At 40.3% G+C, this 9,072-nt stretch overlaps 1 protein-coding gene across 2 annotated transcripts in view; it reads right to left on the minus strand.

Annotated features, from left to right (window-relative positions):
• Positions 1-8,674, minus strand: part of pcnx2 (pecanex 2) — a 30,606-nt gene extending 21,932 nt beyond the window's left edge. The window contains exons 1-6 of one of the 2 annotated variants that reach the window (XM_058386587.1): positions 8,124-8,674; positions 5,369-5,571; positions 5,056-5,170; positions 4,936-4,969; positions 3,254-4,351; positions 729-861 (exon numbers count right to left, since the gene is read on the minus strand). In XM_058386587.1, the coding sequence (XP_058242570.1) occupies positions 729-861; positions 3,254-4,351; positions 4,936-4,969; positions 5,056-5,170; positions 5,369-5,571; positions 8,124-8,276 (1,736 nt within the window). In that variant the 5' untranslated portion in view covers positions 8,277-8,674. Of the gene's footprint in view, positions 1-728; positions 862-3,253; positions 4,352-4,935; positions 4,970-5,055; positions 5,171-5,368; positions 5,572-6,348; positions 6,495-8,123 lie in introns of those variants that run through there. The other variant, XM_058386588.1, reaches the window with a different exon arrangement.
• Between the last annotated feature and the right edge of the window lie 398 nt (positions 8,675-9,072).

Here is a 9,072-nt window from a genome sequence, read left to right on the forward strand (position 1 = left end):
CTTGAACTAACCTGGTATAGTATATAGATAAAAAAATATACCGTAAAATCAGCTACCATAAAAAAAATGAATATGTTTAAGACTAACCTGTAAATTATGGAATAGAAATATTCAGTGTCTGAATAGAAATGCAATAATAATGAATGAAGCATGAACTGTCTGAAGGAAAATAGTCAAAGATACCAGGGTGGTATAAAATGGAATACGAAATGAATAAATGAAAATGGAATCTAGTCATTTCCAAAAAACAGCATGTCCTGAAGTGTTTTACACAACACCTTGCCAACAATTACAATTTTTATTTACTTATGAACATTTCATGCCATTATAAACATCTAATGTTATAGTTAATGTTGGGGAAAGTTTGCACAACAAGTTCGTTCTTGTTATAATCAGCTATAATCAGTCGTTCCCACACCTAACACACACCTTTTTTCCTGTTCCTCTCTCTTGAACTTTATTGGTCATGTTACAGAGAAACCAGAAAAGGGTAAAATTCCCAATCTGGAAGACCAGACTATTGTGGAAAACTTGCTTATGTCCAATCAGATTCAAGAATTCAACAGTACAAGCCCATTCAACTCACAGCCATAAAACTGACCATAACTTTAGAAATACAATTATACACTAAAACCTACTCACAGTGTCCACATATGATCTCATTACTATCAAATGCCCCAAAATAAAGTCAAAGCTTTTTTTGTGCATTGCAGCTCTGTAATTCCTACCTGTCTGGGGAGACGATGGGAATCCGTTTCTCTGGAAGGTCATGGAGTGTGTCTGTAGCCAGACTGTTCGGAGGGTTTGGAGGTCCTTCCTGTCCAGCCTCGTCTGTGCTTTCTATGTTCATTTTAGTGTCCTCTGAAAAGAAACAAAACCAGGATCTTCAAGAACAATGCAGCTCTTATATCATAGCGTCAAAGTTAAAACGGCGGCATGTCCCTAAATATCTTATAAAGCGATCTAGAAAGCTATGGTTTATCGAAAGCTGGTATTAATTGGAGGTATATTTACCGTTAAAGGGAGCATCTGTATTTTGGTGTTACAATTACAAAACATACGCACTCAATATATTTCTGAAGTGCAAACTTTCTCTCTCCATATGCTTCCTAATCAATTGTCTACGAAGTCAGAAGTCCATGGGGATCTCTCTACCCAACATGGACACCTCCAAACATAAACACTGAATCCACAAGGTCAACAGCTTTGATGATGACATCTCTCACGCCTCTCAAGGACACTTTATCCTTCTGGCATCTGGCAGAATATACCAGAGCATCCACCAACAGACTCTCTCCTGAGGTGCTCTCTAACACACACACACACACACACACACACACCCCATCATACAACCAACGTGCATTTAAAAATCTATAATTTGTCATTTTATAGACAATACAGATGTGCTGCTATGAGACATACGCTTGCATTACAAGGCAGTTAATGTACAGTACATCATCCTGCATTGTGCTGCATCACTGATTATGAAGCAGCAACATTTCCTTCCAGTGTTTACAGCAGGAATGATATCCAAGCATGTTCTTATTTGATAAATATAAAAATGTCCGGTTACTGTACTACTGTAAATGTTCTTTGACCTTGCTTCTGATCAAACTATGGCAAGATCTACTATGACATTGTATTAGTTTTGTTTGTAATCTGCACGTTTTTTTTTGTTTTTGTTAATTCACTCTGAATAAGACCATCTGCCAAACGACTAACTGTAAATATAAATCCAATTAAGTCTTTTGGTCAGCACAGACATTATTAGTAGAGCTCATCTCAGTGAGTTCAGCATTAGCGATACTGATGCATTCATTCACTGCAGTCTATTAAATGTTGCCTCACAGAAAGAAGAAGCAAGAAGGTCCTGGGTTCAAATCCTGGGTTTGAACAGGCAGAGGCCTTTCTGTGTGGCATGTCTGCATGTTCTCCCCATGCCTGTGTGGGTTTACTCTGGTTTCCTCCCACAGGCCAAAGCATTAGGTTGATTGGTAATTCTAAATTGCCCATAGGAGTGAGTGTGTGTGTGTGTGTGTGGTTGTCTGTCTATATATGTGGCCCTGTGATGGACTGGTGACCTGTCCAGGGTGTACCCCTGCCTTTCGCCCAATGTGTGCTGGGATAGGATCCAGCAGACCCCCGTGACCCTAATTAGGAATAAAGCGGGTATAGAAGATAGATGGATGATCAGAATAAGGCTTAAATGGCAATATAAAAGAACACCAAATTTGCACCACTTCGGTACTGTTAAATGGACGTGGATGTTTTCACAGCAAGTGGCTCAAACTAAAGCTCTGAATCATCAGCAATGGAAGATGAAAGGTTTATAAATATTTAGATAATAACTCCTTGTTGAATTGTTTTAAAGTGTTCTAGAGGATTTTAAAGCAGTTTCTGATGCACATATGTAAAATCTTTCCTCTAAACATATCCACTTGATTTTTATAAGCTTCAACACCTAATGGATTTTACTCAAAAATGAAACAGCTTTCTAAGTTTCTTTCTGGATTTATAATATACTGATGATCCTATTCATTTAAAATCATTACATATTTATGGATATTTCTGAGGTAGATCACTGCAATGGTCAAACAGAACCTGTACATAGAAATAAGTTTACATCATTTTTAATTTTCCATTCTAGACTTTTATTGTTAGCCGATATAAACACAAACTATATTCGTGTTTTTGTATTTTCAACATGACCGCTCTGACCGCACTATAACACAGTGAAGATATATATATATTAGGAATTTACAAGTAGCATGCAAACCACTTCTGTTCATGTTCTCTTCATGTTTATATAGGTTTCCTCTGGATTCTCCAGTTTTCCCTCATCATATGCATGGTGCACTGGTGGATTCCATCCAAGGTCCTGTCTAACTCCCACTGCTCCCAGAATGGGCTCCTGATCTACTGCAACCCTGAGCAGGATAAAGCGTTTATTTTATAAAGATGATTGAATGAATTCAGATCTCAGTTGTGGAACAGTGAACTTCAGATCCTTCATTGCAGATGTGTTGAAGTTGGGATCAGATGACTATTAATTGCTAATCACTGTATAACAGATATTCAAATACCTAGACATTTTCAAATATCTAGACAGTATGGACAGAAGGCCAAATGTCTCTGTATTTCTGTGAACATCATCTTATAGATGCAAACTGTAAATCCTTGCATTTCTGCGGATAATAGATGCATTATAACATACCAATCATACCCCCCTCCCAAAAAAAGATTAAAGACCGACCATCTGTTTTAGTTTTCTGCTCCTCCTTCTGCTCATCCTCTGTCTGCTTCCCTCCCCCACTTCTGGTACTGCTGATGGACTCCAGCATTGAAACAAACTCCATAAAGTTAGACTCGTTGGGCAACTGGCCCTCTTTGTCCTCCAAGTCTGACTTAGATGAGGTCATAGTCTGCAGTTTGGATTTGGCTCCAATCAGGACAGCGTCCCTTCCGCTGTCAATGCTAAGTCCTCTTGCATGCATCCGTCCTCCTCCACCAAACCTCCCCAAGACAGAAGGGATTTGCAAAAATCCATCAGGGTCTGATTTCAGCTCAGTGTGCTCACTCTCATCTGGATGGGAGCGCACATCGATGCCTGAGGAGCTGTTATTAGTAATTGGACTGGGATTCTCAACCTCGTGTTCAATGGACAATGCTTCCTGTTGGGCAGGACTGGATCCAACGAGCTCGTTTAAATCTTGAATTTCCTGAGCCACAGACTGTTCCTGAGGAGATAATTCATTGGAAATTGGCTTTCCTTCTTTATTATCTTTGACGTAGCTTTCGTCCTCCTCTCGAGGTGAGTCGAAGGTAATGACTGGGATTTTGACAGGAGAATCCCCCACCTGGTCTTGCTGAGCCAGACGGGACTGAGCCGACTCCAGGAGGCTCAGCCTGACAGACTCCTCCAGCTCGGCTGCGGTCTGAGGGTCACAGCTCATTGTGATGACGATCTTCACCGTATCATTCTCGTCCAAGCGGGTGGATAAACCAGAATTGTCAACCAGTACTACAGAGATTTCATCCGAGCAGTAGGTCTCCTCAGGCTTCTCTTCCTCCTCAGCCTGTTTAGCTTCTGAAGACCAACTACCAGTATTGACGGGGTCTGCAAGTGGAGGTGTTTCTTTCTCAGCTTCTTCTTGGATCCTCTCCTCTTCACTGCTGCTCGAAGGGGGCAAGCCTTCATCAGCTGTGTCCCTTTGAGTTGGCTGTCTCTGCTCTGACTGTAAGAGTGGGGCTGATTGGTCAGTATTAGGACTAAATGCATCTTCAGGGGTCAGTTTTTCCTCGGCCTCTGTTCTTTCCTTACACTTCTTCTGAGAGGATGTGTTATCTTGGTCTGAAAAAAAAAAACCATACAGTCAAATAATTCACACAGTGCTAGACGTAATGTGATAATCATACTGTAATCTGGTAGTGTTGTTTTATTTTATTTATTTATATTATGTACACCCTCCAGTGTCACTTTTAAGTCTGGTTCCTTTTGAGGTAACTTCCTCATGATGTGTCAGGGAGTTTTTCCTTGCCACGGTCACATCTGGATTTGCACATTATAAATATAATTATATATATTTTTTCTTAAAAGTGCTATACAAATAAACATTCATTGAATTTAATTGAACTATCTTCTCATTACAGGGACTACATAAAACATATTCTCGTCTAGGTCTAATGCATGGTTTAAATTAAAAGCAAGAATTTGAATCCATTTTGTTTCAATGAAAGCTGCTCCTGTTGATATGAATCTAACACTAAATACTGAAAAGAATTATTTTTACATACTGCTCTAACCCTATCCATCTGTGCCTGAGCCAATAAAATTGCCACCTTCTACAAGTAGGCCTTGAGAAGCATCGAGAACTATAAAGTGCTTACACGCTCTGGCCTAATATAGCACAGTGAGTGAGTATGATTATTACTTACCCTCTGTGTTCTTGGAGTCCTTTTTTGAGCACTCCTGCAGTTTTTAAAGGATAAAACATATTAGTGAGAATAAAAGTATAGTTTACCAAAAGCATCACACTTCTGTAGGAAATCACTCACCCCAATCAGTCCAGGGTCTGTTTCAGTCTGCTTCACTGTGACTTGGATTACTGGACTTGGCCTATTTCTGGTCAATACTGTCATAGCAACACTATCAGGTACTGTGCTGCTCTTCCTGTGAGCAAAAAAAGGTTTTATTCCACTGGTGTAATGACTGACATTTACCCAAATAGTGCTTCGGGTATCAGCATTCGCTTTGATTTTTAATTTTAGAGCGTGGTATTCAGCCTGTTGCAACTATAAATGAATGTCCTCACTGTGTTTGATAATCCATAATAAAAATAGTTAGCATTTTACAGATGTTGTGTCGTACCTCAAGCTGGCGGGATGACAGGTGTCTGAGGCATTACTCTTTTTTTCTGCACCTTTGCTGATGTCAGACACACTGTTTCGAGGTACAATTTCACCTTTGTCAAACATCACGTGAAGACGATAGTTCACCATCTTAATGAGGATGAAGAATACAGTCACTGAGGTGCAGTAAATACTGAGGGCCAGACTGGTAGGTGGGAGAGCCTGTGAAAGAGTTGTAAAAACACACACACACACATGCGCGCACACACACACATTAGTTGTTTTGTTTCTGAGAATTCAATTTTATAACAGTGATTTTTAAAGATTAAAGATTACAAATCATTACAAATCAAGGTGCAAACAAGACTGATGAGTATTTGAGAGAAGAGAGAACAGTATTTTTCTTGTACATAATATATATTTATAGCATTTGGCAGACACCCTTATTCAAAGCAACTTACATTTTATGTCATTTTACACAACATAGCAATTAATGCTTAAGGGCCTTGCTCAAGGGCCCAGCAGTGGCTGCTTGGTGGACCTGGGATTCAAACTCAAAACCTTTTGTTCAGTAGTCCGGCACCTCACCCGCTAAGCTACCACCTCACCCGCTAAGCTACCACCTCACCCGCTAAGCTACCACCTCACCCGCTAAGCTACCACCTTACCCACTAAGCTACCACCTCACCTAATAATATACTGCGGTGTTCATGAAGAACAACCAGCGTTACAAAAACAATGCATGGCTGTTTCATTGGGAAATATAAACCTTTTAAGAGCAAACACATTTTCTAATAAAAAAAGGGCATTAACTACCACCATGACAGCAGCTGAAGAGGCTCATGGGTATGTACAGTAAATAAGCTATAATACATTAGAAGATAAATAAAAGTTAGCTCCTTGGCAATGAACTGATTTCAGTCAGGAGTGCTGTATAGAATGAAAACGAATAAAAGGCTAAAAAAAACTGATGTAGGCTCATGTACTATTCACCACTACCTTTCATCTCAATCCTCAATGAGAGTGATGCATTGATCAAATCTAAATGACGCTCCATCTTCACAGAGCTGAACATCTGACAGCTGAAGATTTCGAACCGTAAGATCCACAAAACGAAATCTGTGCAGCTCACAGCATGTCTGCTTTATATAATAGCAGAGTGTGAGCAGATTGCACACAATGCATTCACAAGCGAGCCCGTTGGACACCAGCAACACACAACATTGTGATTTTTTTAATGAATGAATACCAACAAGTCCTTTATAGGCTAGGCTTTTCTAATTGTTTTTAGCTTATTAACTACTGAGATTAAAATAGCCAACTAGGGTGGGGTCATTTCCACAGAGAACTGGTGTGACTGCAGGTATAGGGTTCAACCAAACAGCAGCCACACCTGATTCAACCTATTTAATGGATCAAGCTTAGTCATGTATCAACTTTAGAAATTTTGTACATCCTGCTGGGGGAACTCTTAAAGATCAAATGTAGAAGTGTACAATAAAGTGTTGCCTTTTCATATTGGTTTTTGGAACACTAACATAGTTTAAATATCTATTGAGGAACCCTTTCTCTAAGACAATATAAACACCACTGGAGAACTGGAAGGCACTTGTGCATATTAAAAGCTGGCTGTGGCTAAAAATAGACAGCATGACGCTATTATCAGTATGGCGCGCTGTGCAACAGCCTTGTTTTCCGGCCCTGAATACATATCTGTGATTCCCCTTTATCAAACTAGCATGTAGAAGCAGAGTGAACTACTGTGCAGTCTGACTGAGAAGCTTATCTAGTACAAATGAGAAACAAGAACTATAATGTGAACATGCATTTTTCAGGTAGGTGTGATCCAGTGTTACGCCATGTTTGTCCGTCACTTAGACAGCATGCAGAGAAAATGCGCCAAAGCCTGACTGCTGGCAGCCAGAGGCAACTGAGTGCAGAGAGAATAGTGGAGCTGACTACTCAGGGCCAACACAGGGGAAGGGCTTCTGAGAGCCTGGTATAGATTTTCAGTCCTGGTACAGGTTTTTAGGTTATGACAGTCATGTATATATATGAATGTCGGCATAATAATTAGGTCAGTAGAGTGAACTTTCTATTCATAGAAACACCAGAACCTCTGGGGAATTGTGTCCCCTCTCAGAGGCGAAAAATGGTTCTGCCCGGTTTCTTTAAAGATTCCTGGGTGATGCAGGCGTTTAAACCCGGCTTTGGCGTATGACAAAATGGGGCAGAAAGTGATCTTATGAGAACAAGAACCTGCGTGGTTTAGAAACTGATCGGAACATTTGAGGGTTAATCTAAATAAGACTAATAAAAACCTAGAATGCTGTATATTAGATACATTGTGCTGACAGAAGCTTCACCTTAATACTATAGGATCCTAGACTGTCAGAAAAGCACAGGATGCTATTCCTTGCTGGATGAAGTGGTAGCATCAAGAATACACATTTAGGACCTGTAATGAGTAATTACAATCCAATCATGTAGAATGAATCATGTTTAAACGTGAGTGTGAGTGAGTGTAGAGGAAAACATTACAGGACAAAGAAGGGTGGATAAAATAAGTATTGCAGTATAGTTATTGCATATAGTAACAGTATGCATATACAGTTGGTGATTGGACCCCTAGGAAGTGACAGTGTAGATAAGATGAGTGGTACTGTATAATTAATCCCCAGCCTTTATTCATGCTCTTATGACTGCTGACTCATTTCCATCCTCTGTTTAAGTGGTGAACCACATGTCGTGTACCTGCGCAACATTTTACTCACCAGATGCAAAGACAGAGGCAACATGAGCAAGAAGAGCCACAGATAAAGGTGGCACGAGTTGTTGAATTTGCTCTGCTCGGGGTCGTGGTACCATCCGCCGGTCAGGGATGCCCACACCCCCTGCCGGAGCGTTTGAAGCACCTGGGAGCCCATCGTCGCCGAGGCAAAGACTAAAACCCGATCATTCCCGAGAATAAAATCACCCTCACCGCCATCTCCTCGATTCCTTCCCCAGGTGAATTAGTCCCCTACATGTTGCGGATGTTCACACTTATGACAGAGGACCTCGAAATTCGTCGGCTCTTCGTCTCGTCCTCTCGTCGTCTTCTTGGCGTGCCATTATTAAAGGACTGGTGCTGTACGGTGAAAGCTGAGCACCATCTTCCCTGTGTGTGTGTGTGTGTGTAGAGATGATGAGTGTTTGCTCTGTGATGTCCCTTTCTGCTGCCCTCAATGAATCCTGCTCCCCCACCTCTATTGTAATTCACTGCGGTCCAGCGCTATCCAGCTCTCCTCCTGGAAATCACATGTGCGCTGATATTACACACAATACGGTAATGGGTTCTAAACGTTAATGGCAAGCTTTAAAATACATTTCCTGACAAAAAAACATGGCCGTAACACGGGGATGCCAGTAAAGTACGTAGTATTTTTTTTTACCGTAAATAACTGTAAAGCATATTTGAACTCAATGAGTGTATTATTAGCGATCATTCATACTATTCGCAATAACGTTATACAGCAGTTTACCTGTGTGTGACAGGTGATAACACTCTCACTCTGCAGATTGTACATGTGTACTGTAAGGTAAATACTGATGTAAATATGGTAAAAATCCACAACTTTGTTTCATATCTGCACTGCTACATTTAATTTAACTTATTGTATTATATTTAAGGTTTTTTAGTCTTATATTTTTTGTGTATATATGCATATATAAAGCTGTACT

This window comes from Hemibagrus wyckioides, linkage group LG03 (genome assembly GCF_019097595.1).
Source record: "Hemibagrus wyckioides isolate EC202008001 linkage group LG03, SWU_Hwy_1.0, whole genome shotgun sequence".
Taxonomy (NCBI): Eukaryota; Metazoa; Chordata; class Actinopteri; order Siluriformes; family Bagridae; genus Hemibagrus; species Hemibagrus wyckioides.